This window comes from Bombina bombina, chromosome 1 (assembly GCF_027579735.1).
Source record: "Bombina bombina isolate aBomBom1 chromosome 1, aBomBom1.pri, whole genome shotgun sequence".
NCBI classification, from domain to species: Eukaryota; Metazoa; Chordata; class Amphibia; order Anura; family Bombinatoridae; genus Bombina; species Bombina bombina.
In genome coordinates, this window is record NC_069499.1 from 929,851,652 (window position 1) to 929,870,737 (window position 19,086).

General features: G+C 44.1%; 1 protein-coding gene across 1 annotated transcript in view; it reads right to left on the minus strand.

The window, feature by feature from the left end:
- The window catches only part of TM9SF4 (transmembrane 9 superfamily member 4), a 118,126-nt gene that overhangs the window by 31,718 nt on the left and 67,322 nt on the right, over positions 1-19,086 (minus strand). Inside the window, exons 7-11 of the mRNA XM_053715921.1 lie at positions 14,880-14,998; positions 14,188-14,299; positions 14,042-14,112; positions 13,823-13,955; positions 13,656-13,737 (exon numbers count right to left, since the gene is read on the minus strand). Coding sequence (XP_053571896.1) covers positions 13,656-13,737; positions 13,823-13,955; positions 14,042-14,112; positions 14,188-14,299; positions 14,880-14,998 — 517 coding nt within the window. The remainder of the gene's footprint in view (positions 1-13,655; positions 13,738-13,822; positions 13,956-14,041; positions 14,113-14,187; positions 14,300-14,879; positions 14,999-19,086) is intronic.

Here is a 19,086-nt window from a genome sequence, read left to right on the forward strand (position 1 = left end):
TGGACATTTGGACAAGGTCCGCATACCAAAACCTGTGAGGCCATCCATGGTGCTATCAGAAACACATAAGATTGTTCCATTATGATCTTAGAGATCACCTTCGGAAGAAGAACCAGAGGTGAAAAAAACAGGCTGGTTAAACCAGGGAACTGATAGAGCATCCATCATTTCCGCCTGAAGATCCCTGGGCCTGGAAAGGTATCTGGGAAGTTTTGTGTTCAGACGAGAGGCCATCAGATCCATTTCTGGAAGACCCCATATCTGTACAAGTTGAAAAAACACATCTGGATGGAGAGACCACTCCCCCGGATGTAGAGAATGACAGCTGAGATAATCCGCTTCCCAATTGTCTATACCTGGGATATGAATCGCAGAGATTTGACAACAGTTGGATTCCGCCCAAGAAAGTATCATAGAAACTTCTTTCATTGCAGAAGGACTGCGAGTCCCCCCTTGATGATTGACATATGCCACTGTTGTGAAATTGTCTGTTCGAAAACGAATGTAAAGTTCTCTCTTCAATAGAGGCCAAGCCTGAAGAGCTCTGAAAATAGCACCGAGTTCTAAAATATTGATTAGTAACCTCGCCTCTTGAGGATTCCAAAACCCTTGTGCCGTCAGAGACCCCCAGAACGCTCGCCAACCTGTAAGACTTGCATCTGTTGTGATCACACAGTCCATGAAGGATAACAAAGGAGGCCCCTTGAACAATAAGGTGATGGTTTAACCACCAAGTCAGAGAGTTTTGAATGTTGGGATTTAAGTATATCAACCGTGATATCTGAGTATAATCCCTGCACCACTGGCGCAACATGCAAAGCTGCAGTGGTCTCATATGAAAACGAGCAAAGGGGATTGCGTCCGATGCTGCAATCATGAGACCTAAAACTTCCATGCACATAGCCACTGAAGGGAATGATAGAGACTGAAGGTTTAGACAAGCTAAGACCAATTTCATTTGTCTCGTCTGTTAGAGAAAGAGTCATGGACACTGAATCTATCTGGAAACCTAAGAAGGTGACTTTTGTCTGAGGAATCAAACACTTTGGTAAATTGATCCTCCAACCATGTCTTAAAAAAAAAAAAAAAAAAAAAAAAAAAGTTTTGTGTGAGATTATGCTAAATGACAAGATTGAGCTAGTACCAATATATCGTCCAAATAAGTAAAGACCGCAATACCCTGCTCTCTGATTACAGATAGAAGGGCACAGAGAACCTTCAAGAAAATTATTGGTGCTGTTGCTAGGCCAAATGGAAGAGCGACAAATTGGTAATGCTTGTCTAGAAAAGAGAATCTCAGAAAACGATAGTGGTCTGGATGAATCGGAATGTGATAATTGGAAGATAAGGGTCCTGTAAGTTTATTGTGGACATGAAATGACCTTGCTGAACAAAAGGCAGAATAGTCTTTATAGTCACCATCTTGAAAGTTGGGACTCTTACAAAACGATTTAAAGTTTTCAGATCCAGGATTGGTCTGAAAGAATCTTCCATCTTTGGGACAATGGATATGAATAGAAACCCAATCCCTGTTCCTGCTGAGAAACTGGTACAATCACCCCTGAAAGCTCTAGGTCTGAAACACACTTCAGAAAAGCCTGAGCCTTCACAGGGTTTGTTGGAACATGAGAAAGAATGAATCTTCCCATTGGAGGTCTTATTCTGAAACCTATTCGATATCCTTGAGAAACAATATTCGGAATCCACTGATTTTGGACATTATCTGTCCAAATGTCTTGAAATAATTTTAGTCGGCCCCCCACCAGAAGAACTGGTTTGAGGGCCGCACCTTCATGCAGTCTTAGGGGCTGGATTTGGTTTCTTATAAGGCTTGGATTTATTCCAATTCGGAGATGGTCTCCAATTAGAGCCAGAGGCCTTAGGGGGAAGGAGAGGTTTTCTGTTCTCTATTCTGACGAAAGGAACAAAAACGATTGGGAGAAAAACTCCCTTACCCCCAGTGATAGTCCAGAAAATAAAATCCAATTGAGAACCAAACAAATTATTACCCTGAAAAGATAATTTAAATTTAGAACACCATGTCAGCAATTCCAAGATTTAAGCCATAAAACTCTTAGAATAGCTAAAGACATAGATTTGACATTAATCTTAATGACATCAAATATAGCATCACAAATGAAATTTGCATGTTGAAGTAAATGAACAATGCTAGATAGTTCAGGATCTGATAACTGCTGCGCAAAACTGTCCAACTAAAAAGTTGAAGAAGCAGCAACATCAGCCATAGAAATAGCTGGTCTAAGAATATAGGCAGTATGTAAATATGCTCTTCTAAGATAAGATTCAAGCTTCCTATCTAAAAGGATCCTTAAAAGAAGTACAATCTTCCAGAGGAATAGTAATACGTTTAGCAAGAGTGGAAATAGCCCCATCAACCTTAGGGACCTTTTCCCAAAGCTCTAGACTAGCCACAGGTAAAGGATACAACTTCTTAAACCTAGAAGAAGGGTTAATAGAGGTACCAGGTTTAGACCATTCTTTAGCAATCATATTGGAGATAGCATCTGGAATAGGAAAAACCTCAGAAGTCTTAAATACAGAATTTATATGGATTATTAGCATTGCTTTCACGATTTCTGTCTCTGATGCAGGATCATCTGAGTCAGAGGAACCCTCATCAGTAGAGGATATTTTAGTATGCTGTCAGTTAGTACAAAATTCATTAGATCTGACAAGTTTGGAAAGACCTTTTACGTTTATTTCAATGCGGAATAGCAGTCATAGCCTTCTCTATGGCTGCAGCAATAAAAATGTTCATATCTGCAGGAATATCACGTACATTAGACTGAGAAGGAATAACAGTAGATGTATTTGTACATTAGCAGCATGTAATAATTGGTCATAACATGCCACATAATTGAGCTGAAGAAATAAGATCAGCTTGTTTACAACAAACACACTTAGCTTTGGTAGAATTGTGTTCAGGCAGCTTAGTTTCTATAGTAGCATCAGAGGCAGGATCAGTTTGAGACATCTAGCAAAAAAGATTTTTTTTTTAAATAAAATATCCAATTTCCTCAATATAGCAGTTTCATGAATAAGAAAAAATGCTTATGATAAAAGTAAAATAAAAAGCAAGCATCATAGCTCTCTATAATATAATGAGAGCAGCAAGCATTAGAGGGAGAGGCTTAATATAACAAATTTTGGCGCCAAGAACGACTCAAAAAAAAAAAACGCAGCTCATGTCACAACAGGCACAACCTTGCGCCAAAGACAACGCAATTAAATAATGCAACTCGCGTCACAGCAGGCGTGATCTAGCCAAAAACATTCTCTCCAAAAATGACGCAATAAAATTATGCAATTTGTGTCATCGTGAGCCTAATTTGCCCACGGAAATTTTAAAAACAGACTCCATGTTAGCAGCTAACCGGAACTCCAGGTAAGAAAAGAAATACCTAAAGTCTCCCATAAACATAATTTCCATTCTGAAACTGTGCGACTGCAAAGGGAAATATTAACAGACCTGACTCATGGCTAATATATGCAATATACATTAAGAACTTAATATAAAGTGCCAACCATAGCCGAGTCTTAAAAATGATATATTCTTACCAGAAGACACCCATATAGCAGACAGCCAAACCAGTACTGAAACATATCAGCAGAGGTAATGGTAAAGGAGCATAATGTCGATCTGTAAAGGTAGGCAGCAAATGAATCCTGCGACCGAATTTACAGAGAGCCCTAGAATAGATTTCCCATAGGCGAAAACATGGTATCAGGCAATACTCCCTTCACATCCCTCAGACAAACACTGCACTTAGAGAGGAACTGAGCTTAAATATGCTTAGAAGTGCCTTTCACAGAAGAAATCAAGCACATCATGCTTCACCACCTCCTAAGGAGGCACAATTTGTAAAACTGAGGTATGAGTGAGGTGGGAGGTGTATTTATAGGCATTTGAGGTTTGTGAAAACGTTGCCCCTCCTGGTAGGAATGTATATCCCATATGTCACTAGCTGTCAGGGTTTTTTCCCTGCTTTGTTTGCCATGTGCTGCTGGCATCCATTTTACGCACCTCTTACTAAATCTGGTACAGAGAGTGTGATGCTGCTCATTTCCTCCACGCCCTCTTATGGCCAGACTGGTGTACATCATCCGTGTGAGACAGGTTGCATTCTCAGAATTGTGATGTCATCACTTATTATTTAAAGGGCCTCTGTTCTGTACGCTTTGCCCTTGCGTTGTCTCAGACCTGTTTGCGAGTGCCTGTGTTCCAGTTCCTGTGTTTACCTGGTTGTCTGACGTCCCTCCCGATTCTTGATCTCTGGCTTGTACCCGACTCCGCCGTTCTCCTTGTTCCTGATTCTGGCTCGTCTGATTACTCGCTTTGGCTCCTGACTCGGCTCGTCTGACAAGCCAGGAGTCAAAGCCAGCGCTGGTAATTTGGCTTGTGGACTTAATATTTTTGTTATTAATAAAAAGGTGTGATTATGTTTGCACTTCTCGTCAGTCTGATTGCTGGCACTCTGACATTACACAAGGGCCATGAATCCTTATGGTGCTAATAATCCACCTTTACCTACAATAAATTTCCAGGATGGATGAACAGGATCACCGCTTGGATCAATTTGCACTAGCCCTGCAAACCCTGCTGACTCGCACTGCACATTTGGACCAGAGTGTCCCACAAGTTATGGCTGCTCCTATCCTACTAGGAGCATGTCTGGTTCTGCACCTCTACCTCAGCGATATGAAGATCCTATTCAGTGCAGAGGGTTTTTGAAACAGGTGGGCATTTACTTTGAGATGTTACCTCAGGCGTTTCCCTCTGACAGAGCTAAGGTAAGATTACTCATCTTGTTACTCTGACACTTGCATGGGCTAATCCCTTGTAGGAGACTAATAAACCTGTGATTTTTAATTACCCTGAATTTGTGGCCTCCTTTTGAAGGGTATTTGATGTTCCGGCTCGCTCCTCCTCTGCTGGTAAACGACTCATGTACATTCAGAAAGCTACGAGATCTGTTGCTCAGTATGCCATTGAGTTCCGTACGCTTGCCACAGAGGTAGGTTGGAACAATGAAGACCTTGTTGTCGCCTTCTTTCATGGGATCTCTGATGCGATTAAAGACAAAGTTGCTGCCAGAGATTTACCAGAGGATCTCGAGGCATTGCTGTCTTTTTTGATCCTAATTGACATCAGACTCAGAGAGAGGCCCTATTTCAAGGAGCGTTTGCGGAAGCCTCCTGTTCCGTTGTCTCCTATGTGTTCGTTCCCACCCATGCCTCCCTCTTCTCCCATGCCTATTGGTCCCAAGTCACCAGGTACTGCTGAGCCAATGCCGTTGGGATTCACGCGTCTCTCCGTGGCAGAGAGGGAGGGGCTCTGCTTCTATTGTGGGTTACAGGGCCACCTTTTATAGTCTTGTCCTACACGGCCGGAAAACTTTCGCCCCTAAGGTCCTGTCGGGGGCAGACCTTGGGTGGTTTATCCTCGGAACCGCTAAAAACTAAATTTATGCTTACCTGATAAATTTATTTCTCTTGTGGTGTATCCAGTCCACGGGTTCATCCATTACTTGTGGGATATTCTCCTTCCCAACAGGATGCTGCAAGAGGACACCCACAGCAGAGCTGTCTATATAGCTCCTCCCCTAACTGCCACCCCCAGTCATTCGACCGAAGACAAGCAAGAAAAAAAGGAGAAACTATAGGGTGCAGTGGTGACTGTAGTTTAAAAAAAAAAAAAAAAACACCTGCCTTAAAAAAAGACAGGGCGGGCTGTGGACTGGATACACCACAAGAGAAATAAATTTATCAGGTAAGCATAAATTTTATTTTCTCTTGTAAAGGTGTATCCAGTCCACGGGTTCATCCATTACTTGTGGGATACCAATACCAAAGCTTTAGGACACGGATGAAGGGAGGGACAAGGCAGGAACTTAAACGGAAGGCACCACTGCCTGTAAGACCTTTCTCCCAAAAATAGCCTCAGAAGAAGCAAAAGTATCAAATTTATAGAATTTAGAAAAGGTATGAAGCGAAGACCAAGTTGCCGCCTTACAAAACTGTTCAACAGAGGCCTCATGTTTAAAAGCCCATGTGGAAGCTACTGCTCTAGTAGAATGAGCTGTAATTCTTTCAGGAGGCTGCTGGCCAGCAGTCTCATAAGCTAAGCGAATTATGCTTCTTAGACAAAAGGAAAGAGAAGTTGCCGAAGCCTTTTGGCCTCTCCTTTGTCCAGAGTACACAACAAACAAAGCAGATGTTTGAAGAAAATCTTTCGTAGCTTGTAAATAAAACTTTAAAGCACGAACCACATCAAGATTGTGTAATGGACGTTTCTTCTTTGAAAAGGATTAAGACATAGGGAAGGAACAACAATCTCCTGATTGAAATTCTTATTAGATACCACCTTAGGAAGAAACCCAGGTTTGGTACGTAACACTACCTTATCTGCATGGAAAATCAGATAAGGGGAATCACATTGTAAAGCAGATAACTCCGAAACTCTTCGAGCCGAGGAGATAGCTACTAAAAACAGAACTTTCCAAGATAAGAGCTTAATATCTATGGAATGCAAAGGTTCAAACGGAACCCCTTGAAGAACTTTAAGAACTAAATTTAAACTCCATGGCGGAGCAACAGGTTTAAACACAGGCTTGATTCTAACTAAAGCCTGACAAAACGCCTGAACGTCTGGAACCTCAGCCAGACGTTTGTGCAAAAGAATAGACAGAGCAGAAATCTGTCCCTTTAAGGAACTAGCTGACAATCCCTTCTCCAATCCTTCTTGGAGAAAAGATAATATCCTAGGAATCCTGACCTTACTCCATGAGTAACCCTTGGATTCACACCAATGAAGATATTTACACCATATCTTATGATAGATTTTCCTGGTGACAGGCTTTCGAGCCTGAATTAAGGTATCAATGACCGATTCGGAAAAAACACGCTTTGATAGAATCAAGCGTTCAATCTCCAAGCAGTCAGACGTAGAGAAATTAGATTTGGATGTTTGAAGGGACCTTGAAGTAGAAGGTCCTGCCTTAGCGGCAGAGTCCATGGTGGAAAGGATGACATGTCCACCAGATCTGCATACCAAGTCCTGCGTGGCCACGCAGGGGCTATCAAGATCACCGAAGCTCTCTCCTGCTAGATCTTGGCAATCAGACGAGGGAGCAGAGGAAATGGTGGAAACACATAAGCCAGGCTGAAGGACCAGGGCGCTGCTGGAGCATCCATCAGCGCTGCCTTGGGAACCCTGGACCTGGACCCGTAACAAGGAAGCTTGGCGTTCTGACGAGACGCCATGAGATCCAGTGCTGGTTTGCCCTAAAGTTGGATCAACTGGGCAAATACCTCCGGATGGAGCTCCCACTCCCCCGGATGAAAAGTCTGCTGACTTAGAAAATCCGCCTCCCAGTTTTATACTCCTGGGATATGGATAGCCGAGTGATGGCAAGAGTGAACCTCTGCCCATAGAATTATCTTTGAAACCTCCAACATTGCCAGGGGGCTCCTTGTTCCCCCCTGATGGTTGATATAGGCTACAGTCGTGATGTTGTCCGACTGAAATCTGATGAACCTGACCGCAGCTAGCTGAGGCCAAGCCTGAAGAGCACTGAATATCGCTCTTAGTTCCAGAATGTTTATCGGAAGGAGGGCCTCCTCCTGAGTCCACGAACCCTGAGCCTTCAGGGAGTTCCAGACTGCACCCCAGCCCAGAAGGCTGGCATCTGTCGTTACTATAGTCCATTCTGGCTTGCGGAAACTCATTCACTTGGACAGATGGACCTGAGATAGCCACCAGAGAAGAGAATCCCTGGTCTCTTGATCCAGATTTAGTAGAGGGGACAAATCTGTGTAATCCCCATTCCACTGATTGAGCATGCAAAGTTGCAGTGGTCTGAGATGTAGGCGGGCAAACGGAACAATGTCCATTGCCGCTACCATTAATCCGATTACCTCCATACACTGAGCCACTGACGGACGAGAAATGGAATAAACAGCACGGCAGAAAGTTAGAAGTTTTGACAACCTGACCTCTGTCAGATAAATCTTCATTTCTACGGAATCTATCAGAGTTCCTAGGAAGGAAACTCTTGTGAGAGGTGAGAGAGAACTCTTTCCTTCGTTCACCTTCCACCCGTGAGACCTTAGGAATGCCAGAACAATATCCGTATGGGACCTGGCGATTTGAAAAGTTAACGCCTGTATCAGGATGTCGTCTAGGTAAGGGGCTACTGCTATACCCCGCGGTCTAAGAACCGCCAGAAGGGACCCTAGAACCTTTGTAAAAGATTCTTGGTGCCGTGGCTAACCCAAAGGGAAGAGCCACAAACTGGTAATGCCTGTCTAGAAAGGCGAACCTGAGAAACTGATGATGATCCCTGTGTATCGGAAATATGTAGATAAGCATCCTTTAAATCCACGGTAGTCATATATTGACCCTCCTGGATCATAGGTAGGATGGTTCGAATAGTCTCCATCTTGAAGGATGGGACCCTGAGAAATTTGTTTAGGATCTTGAGATCCAAGATTGGTCTGAAAGTTCCCTCTTTCTTGGGAACTATAAACAGATTTGAATAGAAGCCCTGCCCCTGTTCCTCCTTTGGAACTGGGTGGATCACTCCCATAACTAGTAGGTCTTGAACGCAATGTAAGAATGCCTCTCTCTTTATCTGGTTTGCAGATAATTGTGAGAGATGAAATCTCCCCTATGGAGATGAAGCTTTGAAATCCAGAAGATATCCCTGGGAAACAATCTCCAGAGCCCAGGGATCCTGGTCGTCTCTTGCCCAAGCCTGGGCGAAGAGAGAAAGTCTGCCCCCCCACTAGATCCGGTCCCGGATCGGGGGCTACTCCTTCATGCTGTCTTAGAGGCAGCAGCAGGTTTCTTGGCCTGCTTCCCCTTGTTCCAAGCCTGGTTAGGTCTCCAGACTAGCTTGGACTGGGCAAAATTTCCCTCTCGTTTTGTAGAAGAGGAAGAAGATGAAGCTGCGCCACTCTTGAAGTTTCGAAAGGAACGAAAATTAGTCTGTTTGGTCCTTAACTTGTTGGACCTATCCTGGGGAAGGGCGTGGCCTTTTCCTCCAGTAATATCAGAAATGATCTCCTTCAGTCCAGGCCCAAATAGGGTCTGCCCTTTGAAGGGGATATTGAGAAGTTTAGACTTTGAAGTGACATCAGCTGACCAGGATTTAAGCCATAGCGCCCTACCTGCCTGAATGGCAAAACCAGAATTTTTAGCCGTTAGCTTGGTTAAATGAAAAACGGCGTCAGAAATAAATGAATTGGCTAACTTAAGAGCTTTAAGCCTGTCAAGGATATCATCCAACGGGGTCTCTACCTGTAAAGCCTCCTCCAGAGACTCGAACCAGAAAGCCGCTGCAGCAGTGACTGGGGCAATGCATGCAAGAGGCTGGAGAATAAAACCTTGTTGTATAAAGATTTTCTTAAGGAAACCCTCTAATTTCTTATCCATAGGATTTAGGAAAGCACAACTGTCCTTGACAGGAATAGTTGTACGCTTAGCTAGGGTACAGACTGCTCCCTCCACCTTAGGGACCGTCTGCCACAAGTCCCGTGTAGCGGCATCTATAGGAAACATTTTCTTAAAAGCAGGAGAGGGAGAGAACGGCACACCTGGTCTATCCCATTCCTTAGTAATAATTTCTGAAAACCTCTTAGGGATTGGAAAAACATCAGTGTAAACAGGCACTGCAAAGTATTTGTCCATTTTACACAATTTCTCTGGGACTACAATGGTGTCACAGTCATCCAGAGTCGCTAAAACCTCCCTGAGCAACACGCGGAGGTGTTCAAGCTTAAATTTAAATGCTGTCATTTCAGAGTCAGACTGAAGTAACGCCTTCCCTGAATCAGAGAAGTCACTCGGATAGAAGCTCTCCTGCTTCAACTTCTGCAAATTGTGAGGGTATATCAGACATAGCTACTAAAGCGTCAGAGAGCTCTGTATTTGTTCTAGCCCCAGAGCTGTCTCGCTTTCCTTGTAACCCTGGCAGTTTGGACAATACCTCAGTGAGGGTATGATTCATAACCGCCGCCATGTCTTGTAAAGTAAACGCATTGGACGCGCTAGATGTACTTGGCGTCCCTTGAGCGGGAGTTATAGGTTCTGACACGTGGGGAGAGCTAGATGGCATAACCTCCCTTTTGTCAGTCTCAGAAACCTCAGGTGATAAATCTTTAAAAGCCATAATATGGTCTTTATAACTTATAGAAAGGTCAGTGCATTTGGTACACATTCTAAGAGGGGGTTCCACAATGGCTTCTAAACATAATGAACAAGGAGTTTCCTCTATGTCAGACATGTTTAACAGACTAGTAATGAGACCAGCAAGCTTGGAAAACACTTTAATAAAATGTGAAAAAAAGAAATAATAAAAAACAGTACTGTGCCTTTAAGAGAAAAAAAACTACCACATAAACTGCAAAACAGTGAAAAAAAAGTAGTAAACTCTACGAAATTTTTACAGTGTGTATAAGGGACTAAAGCAGCATTGCACCCACTTGCAAATGGATGATTAACCCCTCAGGCCCAAAAAAGAATTAGAAAAACTTAACACCTGTTAAACAGTCAAACACACTGCCACAGCCCTGCTGTGGCTCCTACCTGCCCTTAAAAACGATTTTTGCAGGAACAAAACCCTCTATAGAGGTCCTATAAGCCAGAGGACTCCTTCTGAAGTTTTCTTTCCATACTCTTCAGTTATGTGTGAGAACAGCAATGGACCTTAGTAACAAGCCGCTAAGATCATCAAACCTCCAGGCAGAAGTCTTCTTCCAATTTCTGCCTGGGAGTAAAAACAGTACAACGCCGGTACCGTTTAAAAATAAACTTTTGATTGAAGGTAAAAACTACACTAAGTCACCACATCTCTCTTGATACTTCCTTTCTTGTCGAGAGCTGCAAGAGAATGACTGGGGGTGGCAGTTAGGGGAGGAGCTATATAGACAGCTCTGCTGTGGGTGTCCTCTTGCAGCTTCCTGTTGGGAAGGAGAATATCCCACAAGTAATGGATGAACCCATGGACTGGATACACCTTTACAAGAGAAAGAGAAAGCTTTGGTCACGGTTGTTCTTTCCTGGGTGGACTCCTCCATAGTCACCCAGGCTCTTGTTGACGCTGGTGCTGCGGGCTATTTTATTGACAGTGCTTTTGTATCAAAGCACTCCATTCCTGTATTGCCTCAGTCTGTTCCGCTTGCTATTGAGGCCATTGATGGCAGGCCCCTTCAGCCCGCACTCGCTACTCACGAAACTGCTCTGTTATCCATGGCTGTTGGGGCTCTCCATTTTGAAACCCTCCAGTTCCAGGTGATAAACTCTCTGCATTTTCCGATTGTTCTGGGTTATCCCTGGCTCCAAAAGCACAATCCCAGACTCGACTGGTGCAGGTCCAAAATTTTGTCATGGTCTCCACAATGTATTTCCATTTGTCTTCGGAAACCAGTCAAAGACTTGTGCACTTCTTCAGTATCTCAATTGCCAGAGGAGTACCGAGAGTTCCTAGACGTTTTTGACAAGGTGTGTGCCGTTACATTGCCTCCTCACCGGTCTTACGATTGTGCCATAGGCCTGCAACCCGGAGCCATTCCTTCTCGGGGCTATATTTACCCTCCGTCTGTTGGAGAATTGTGCTATGGAGGAGTATGTTGCCGATGCTCTGTTGCGGGGGATCATCTGCAAATCCTGCTCTCCTGCAGGGGCTGGCTTCTTCTTTGTGAAGAAAAAGGGTGGCGAGTTAAGACCATGCATCGATTATAGGGGTCTTAATCGTCTTACCATTAAGAATGCTTACCCTATTCCGCTCATTACGGAATTCTTTGACCGCCTCAAGGGAGCTACGGTCTTTTCTAAACTTGATTTGAGAGGAGCGTACAATCTCGTTAGGATCAAGGAGGGCCACAAATGGAAAACAGCATTCAACACCAGAAGTGGGCATTATGAATATCTTGTAATGCCCTTTGGCCTATGTAATGCTCCTGCTGTTTTTCAGGAATTTATTAATGATGTCCTACGAGATATGTTGCAACAGTGTGTTGTGGTGTACTTGGACGACATCCTCATTGTTCTGACATCACACGGGTACTTCAGAGACTACGTGAGAACGGCCTATTTTGTAAACTTGAGAAATGTGAGTTCCATCAGACTTAAGTAACCTTCCTAGGTTACTGGTTCTGGCTCGTCTGACTACCAGCTCTGGCTTTGACTCCTGGCTTGTTATTTGGCTTGTGGATTTTATATTATTAATAAAAAGGTGTGATTATTTTTGCACTTCTCGTATCAGTTTGATTCCTGGCACCCCGACACTAGCTCATGGACTCTTGCCACCTATATGAAAGAAAAGGTTTTTTTTATCTCAAAAGTTCCCCAGTAGCCACATACTATTGTAAAGTGAATTTAAGCATCCAATCAGATTCTTATACCAGGACTTGCAAGGGACCATGCCTCTGTCATGTGAATGCTTATTTTAAATACGTTTGTCACAGATACCAGACCACCAAGGCTACCCCCACGCACCCTTCTGCCTGGTTGACTCCTTTCTACATTATGGGATCTCACTGACTATTGCTATATGTTGTTTTTGCTGTGTGTACTTGGTCAGGAAAGAGCTGATCTGTGACCGGGAAAACCCTTCTAGGCTGACCAGGCTCCTGGAACTGCCGTCCGGCCGCACCAGATACCTGCCTAACCCCTCTCTGGAACTCCCGGTCAGCCACTTCACGCCAGACAACAGTTAAATTTACCCCTGGTCTCTCCAGCAGCCCTTTGCCCCAGAGCTCCGCTCTTTTGGCAATTGGTAGCCCCAAGAGAGGTGGGGGAATTGCTGGAGGGGAGTTGTTTTGGAAACCGGGGGTTTTGGACACCCCTACCCTTACTGGGCTGTAACTTTGGTCCCCAGTAACGAATCACTTCGCTTTTTGGACTGTGGCATCTGGGGACCGAGAGCTTTCAAATGTCACCCTGGAAGTGCTGCCGCTCCCCCAGAATCACCCTGAAACCACCACCTCTGTGTCCTGGGACTCTGTGGGACTGTGGTTGCTATGGCAGGCGACAGCCTGTCTGGAGGGGCGGGAATGGCGGGAGATTTGGGGGTAAGATAAGACCTTGGTGTGTGTATATAAGCAGGGTGTGTTTCCTCAAAAAAAAAGTGCACTTCTTGTTTCACCTGAATGCTAGTCTAGTTATTTGGGTGGGCTCTGCTATAATCACTTTGTTCGCTACATAGCGGCATGTTCCAGGTATAGGAAGGATCCTTCTGGCGGAGCTACCCAGTCGGGGTAGCCGGTATCTGTCAGAGGTGGGCTACAATCACTTGGCGGCAGAGGTGGGCTACAATCACTTGGCGGCTACACAGTTGCAGTCGGCAGGGAGGAAGCAGGACCCTTTTGGCGGAGCTACCCAGTCGGGGGAAGCCGGGGTCCGTCACAACGTTTACTATGAAATCTTGCGGATTATGGTGAAATCCCACAAGATTACAGTAAAGCAAAGTGAAAGTGAAGGATCACTACTCGGAGCACTTACATTGGTGAGATTTTTTTTTCTTTTACATAATGTTCTGCATGATACTGCACTTTCTAGATTGTTTACAAGAGTGTAATAACTTTCAAATCATTTAGCATGTGTGTAACATGTCCCTTTAAATTAATCTTACCCCATAAACATGAAGAGGAAGCAGGCGGTAGTCATCAGTGCTCCTCTACTTGACGGAGACAGCATTCCCAACATGGCTACAACTAGAGAACACAGAAAACATACAGCATTGGTACAGTCCCCTTCAACTAAACCTCGCCATACTAACCCTTTGAAACATCTACTCACAGATAACTATCAGTATCATACAGAAGAGTTGAATGCCAGAACCCAGGAGGGAGCTTAGAATCATAGGATACTGAGGTGGCCGAAATACATCACCATGCACAAGCTTCCAGCCAGATTCTTCCATGGTGTCCTCCTATTTAAAAAAAACACAAAAAGGCTGTCAACCCCCACAATGGTACTTGCTGTCAAAATAATTTATGGGTGACAATTTGCACTTACAATGTCATCTTCCTTGTTGTAGTTTGCAATGTCCTTCCTCAAAGTCCGGATTATAATCATACTCAGAATACCTACAAAACAATAGTATGAGTGATGAGTGGATAGGAGACATTACTCACACTGAAAACAATTCCCACACAGCTCACCTGACAAAAAGAACACCACAACGACAGAGTTGATAATGGAGAACCAGTGAATCTGGACATCGCTCATAGTTAGGTAAGTGTCCCATCGTGAAGCCCACTTAATATCGCTCTCCTATAAAATAGATCAAATGACAGATATCTAAAATCCAACACATCCACACTATCCTATCTGACTCCATTAGCAATATTACTTTATTACCACGCACATCCATAATATCTTATCCCTCCTGTATGCACTACCCGCAAACCATCATACCAGACATAGCGTCTGTCACCGGGCTGTATTACCCACTAACACAATCATCCAAAGACCGCCTTTGAAAGCATTGTTCAAACATGAAATGTAAATGATACAAAGTCTTAACATATAATTTATACACACAGGTACACTTCCTTTAAAAAAAATAATAATAATAAATGAAACCTATTTTCCCCCCTTTTATGATTCAAATATTAGATACAATTTGAAACACCACATCTGGTGCAGCCACCCATAAGCAGCTAGCTCCCAGTAATGTGTTGCTGTGAGCCCACTTAGATATGCTTTTCAACAAATGATTATTTGTGCTATCTGAATCATAAGGAAAATGTTGGGTTTCATGTCCCTTTAAAGCACTGCATTACCCACAATCCCCTACATTTTCATTATAAATTTCCATGTCTGGATTACCAAAAAACTAATCAAGCCTCACCTTCCACTGGACAGAGTATGTGAATAGCAGCTTGTTCTCCTTGGTGGGATCAATGACCTGAGGGGCAGAGTTGGCGCTTTCAGGGATATTGCAGGATTTATCATCGCCACCTTTAAGATCTGCAATCAAAAAACAGAATTTATGCTTACCTGATAAATTACTTTCTCCAACGGTGTGTCCGGTCCACGGCATCATCCTTACTTGTGGGATATTCTCTTCCCCAACAGGAAATGGCAAAGAGCCCAGCAAAGCTGGTCACATGATCCCTCCTAGGCTCCGCCTTCCCCAGTCATTCGACCGACGTAAAGGAGGAATATGCATAGGAGAAATCATATGATACCGTGGTGACTGTAGTTAGAGAAAATAATTCATCAGACCTGATTAAAAAACCAGGGCGGGCCGTGGACCGGACACACCGTTGGAGAAAGTAATTTATCAGGTAAGCATAAATTCTGTTTTCTCCAACATTGGTGTGTCCGGTCCACGGCGTCATCCTTACTTGTGGGAACCAATACCAAAGCTTTAGGACACGGATGATGGGAGGGAGAAAATCAGGTCACCTAGATGGAAGGCACCACGGCTTGCAAAACCTTTCTCCCAAAAATAGCCTCAGAAGAAGCAAAAGTATCAAATTTGTAAAATTTGGTAAAAGTGTGCAGTGAAGACCAAGTCGCTGCCTTACATATCTGATCAACAGAAGCCTCGTTCTTGAAGGCCCATGTGGAAGCCACAGCCCTAGTGGAATGAGCTGTGATTCTTTCAGGAGGCTGCCGTCCGGCAGTCTCATAAGCCAATCGGATGATGCTTTTAAGCCAAAAGGAGAGAGAGGTAGAAGTTGCTTTTTGACCTCTCCTTTTACCAGAATAAACAACAAACAAGGAAGATGTTTGTCTGAAATCCTTTGTAGCCTCTAAATAGAATTTTAGAGCACGAACTACATCCAAATTGTGCAACAAACGTTCCTTCTTTGAAACTGGATTCGGACACAAAGAAGGCACAACTATCTCCTGGTTAATATTTTTGTTAGAAACAACTTTCGGAAGAAAACCAGGTTTAGTACGCAAAACCACCTTATCTGCATGGAACACCAGATAAGGAGAACACTGCAGAGCAGATAACTCTGAAACTCTTCTAGCAGAAGAAATTGCAACCAAAAACAAAACTTTCCAAGATAATAATTTGATATCAACGGAATGTAGGGGTTCAAACGGAACCCCCTGAAGAACTGAAAGAACTAAATTGAGACTCCAAGGAGGAGTCAAAGGTTTGTAAACAGGCTTGATTCTAACCAGAGCCTGAACAAAAGCTTGAACATCTGGCACAGCCGCCAGCTTTTTGTGAAGTAAAACAGATAAAGCAGAAATCTGTCCCTTCAAAGAACTTGCAGATAATCCTTTCTCCAAACCTTCTTGAAGAAAGGATAGAATCTTAGGAATTTTTATCTTGTTCCATGGGAATCCTTTAGATTCACACCAACAGATATATTTTTTCCATATTTTATGGTAGATTTTTCTAGTTACAGGCTTTCTGGCCTGAACAAGAGTATCAATGACAGAATCTGAGAACCCTCGCTTTGATAAAATCAAGCGTTCAATCTCCAAGCAGTCAGTTGGAGTGAGGCCAGATTCGGATGTTCGAACGGACCTTGAACAAGAAGGTCCTGTCTCAAAGGTAGCTTCCATGGTGGAGCCGATGACATATTCACCAGATCTGCATACCAAGTCCTACGTGGCCACGCAGGAGCTATCAAGATCACTGATACCCTCTCCTGTTTGATCCTGGCTACCAGCCTGGGAATGAGAGGAAACGGTGGGAACACATAAGCTAGGTTGAAGCTCCAAGGTGCTACTAGTGCATCCACTAGAGTCGCCTTGGGATCCCTGGATCTGGACCCGTAGCAAGGAACCTTGAAGTTCTGACGAGACGCCATCAGATCCATGTCTGGAATGCCCCACAATTGAATTATTTGGGCAAAGATTTCCGGATGGAGTTCCCACTCCCCCGGATGAAATGTCTGACGACTCAGAAAATCCGCTTCCCAATTTTCCACTCCTGGGATGTGGATTGCAGACAAGTGGCAGGAGTGAGTCTCCGCCCATTGAATTATTTTGGTCACTTCTTCCAGCGCCAGGGAACTCCTTGTTCCCCCCTGATGGTTGATATACGCAACAGTCGTCATGTTGTCTGATTGAAACCGTATGAATTTGGCCTTTGCTAGCTGAGGCCAAGCCTTGAGAGCATTTAATATCGCTCTCAGTTCCAGAATATTTATCGGGAGAAGAGATTCTTCCCGAGACCAAAGACCCTGAGCTTTCAGGGGTTCCCAGACCGCGCCCCAGCCCACCAGACTGGCGTCGGTCGTGACAATGACCCACTCTGGTCTGCGGAAGCTCATCCCTTGTGACAGGTTGTCCAGGGTCAGCCACCAACGGAGTGAATCTCTGGTCCTCTGATCTACTTGTATCGTCGGAGACAAGTCTGTATAATCCCCATTCCACTGACTGAGCATGCACAGTTGTAATGGTCTTAGATGAATTCGCGCAAAAGGAACTATGTCCATTGCCGCGACCATCAAACCTATTACTTCCATGCACTGCGCTATGGAAGGGAGAAGAACAGAATGAAGTACTTGACAAGAGTTTAGAAGTTTTGATTTTCTGGCCTCTGTCAGAAAAATCCTCATTTCTAAGGAGTCTATTATTGTTCCCAAGAAGGGAACTCTTGTTGACGGAGATAGAGAACTTTTTTCTACGTTCACTTTCCACCCGTGAGATCTGAGAAAGGCCAGGACAATGTCCGTATGAGCCTTTGCTTGTGGTAGAGACGACGCTTGAATCAGTATGTCGTCCAAGTAAGGTACTACTGCAATGCCCCTTGGTCTTAGCACCGCTAGAAGGGACCCTAGTACCTTTGTGAAAATTCTTGGAGCAGTGGCTAATCCGAATGGAAGTGCCACAAACTGGTAATGCTTGTCCAGAAAGGCGAACCTTAGGAACCGATGATGTTCCTTGTGGATAGGAATATGTAGATACGCATCCTTTAAATCCACCGTGGTCATGAATTGACCTTCCTGGATGGTAGGAAGAATTGTCCGAATGGTTTCCATTTTGAACGATGGAACCTTGAGAAATTTGTTTAGGATCTTGAGATCTAAGATTGGTCTGAATGTTCCCTCTTTTTTGGGAACTATGAACAGATTGGAGTAGAATCCCATCCCTTGTTCTCCTAATGGAACCGGATGAATCACTCCCATTTTTAACAGGTCTTCTACACAATGTAAGAATGCCTGTCTTTTTATGTGGTCTGACAATTGAGACCTGTGGAACCTCCCCCTTGGGGGTAGCTCCTTGAATTCCAGAAGATAACCTTGGGAGACTATTTCTAGCGCCCAAGGATCCAGAACATCTCTTGCCCAAGCCTGAGCGAAGAGAGAAAGTCTGCCCCCCACCAGATCCGGTCCCGGATCGGGGGCCAACATCTCATGCTGTCTTGGTAGCAGTGGCAGGTTTCTTGGCCTGCTTACCTTTGTTCCAGCCTTGCATTGGCCTCCAGGCTGGCTTGGTTTGAGAAGTATTACCCTCTTGCTTAGAGGATGTAGAACTTGAGGCTGGTCCGTTTCTGCAAAAGGGACGAAAATTTGGTTTATTTTTAGCCTTAAAAGACCTATCCTGAGGAAGGGCGTGGCCCTTACCCCCAGTGATATCTGAAATAATCTCTTTCAAGTCAGGGCCAAACAGCGTTTTCCCCTTGAAAGGTATGTTAAGCAATTTGTTCTTGGAAGACGCATAGGTATGTTAAGCAATTTGTTCTTGGAAGACGCATCCGCTGACCAAGATTTTAGCCAAAGCGCTCTGCGCGCCACAATAGCAAACCCTGAATTTTTCGCCGCTAATCTAGCTAATTGCAAAGTGGCGTCTAAAGTAAAAGAGTTAGCCAATTTAAGAGCGTGAACTCTGTCCATAATCTCCTCATAAGAAGAATCTTTATCGAGCGATTTTTCTAGTTCATCGAACCAGAAACACGCTGCTGTAGTGACAGGAACAATGCATGAAATTGGTTGTAGAAGGTAACCTTGCTGAACAAACATCTTTTTAAGCAAACCCTCTAATTTTTTATCCATAGGATCTTTGAAAGCACAACTATCTTCTATAGGGATAGTAGTGCGTTTGTTTAGAGTAGAAACCGCCCTCTCGACCTTGGGGACTGT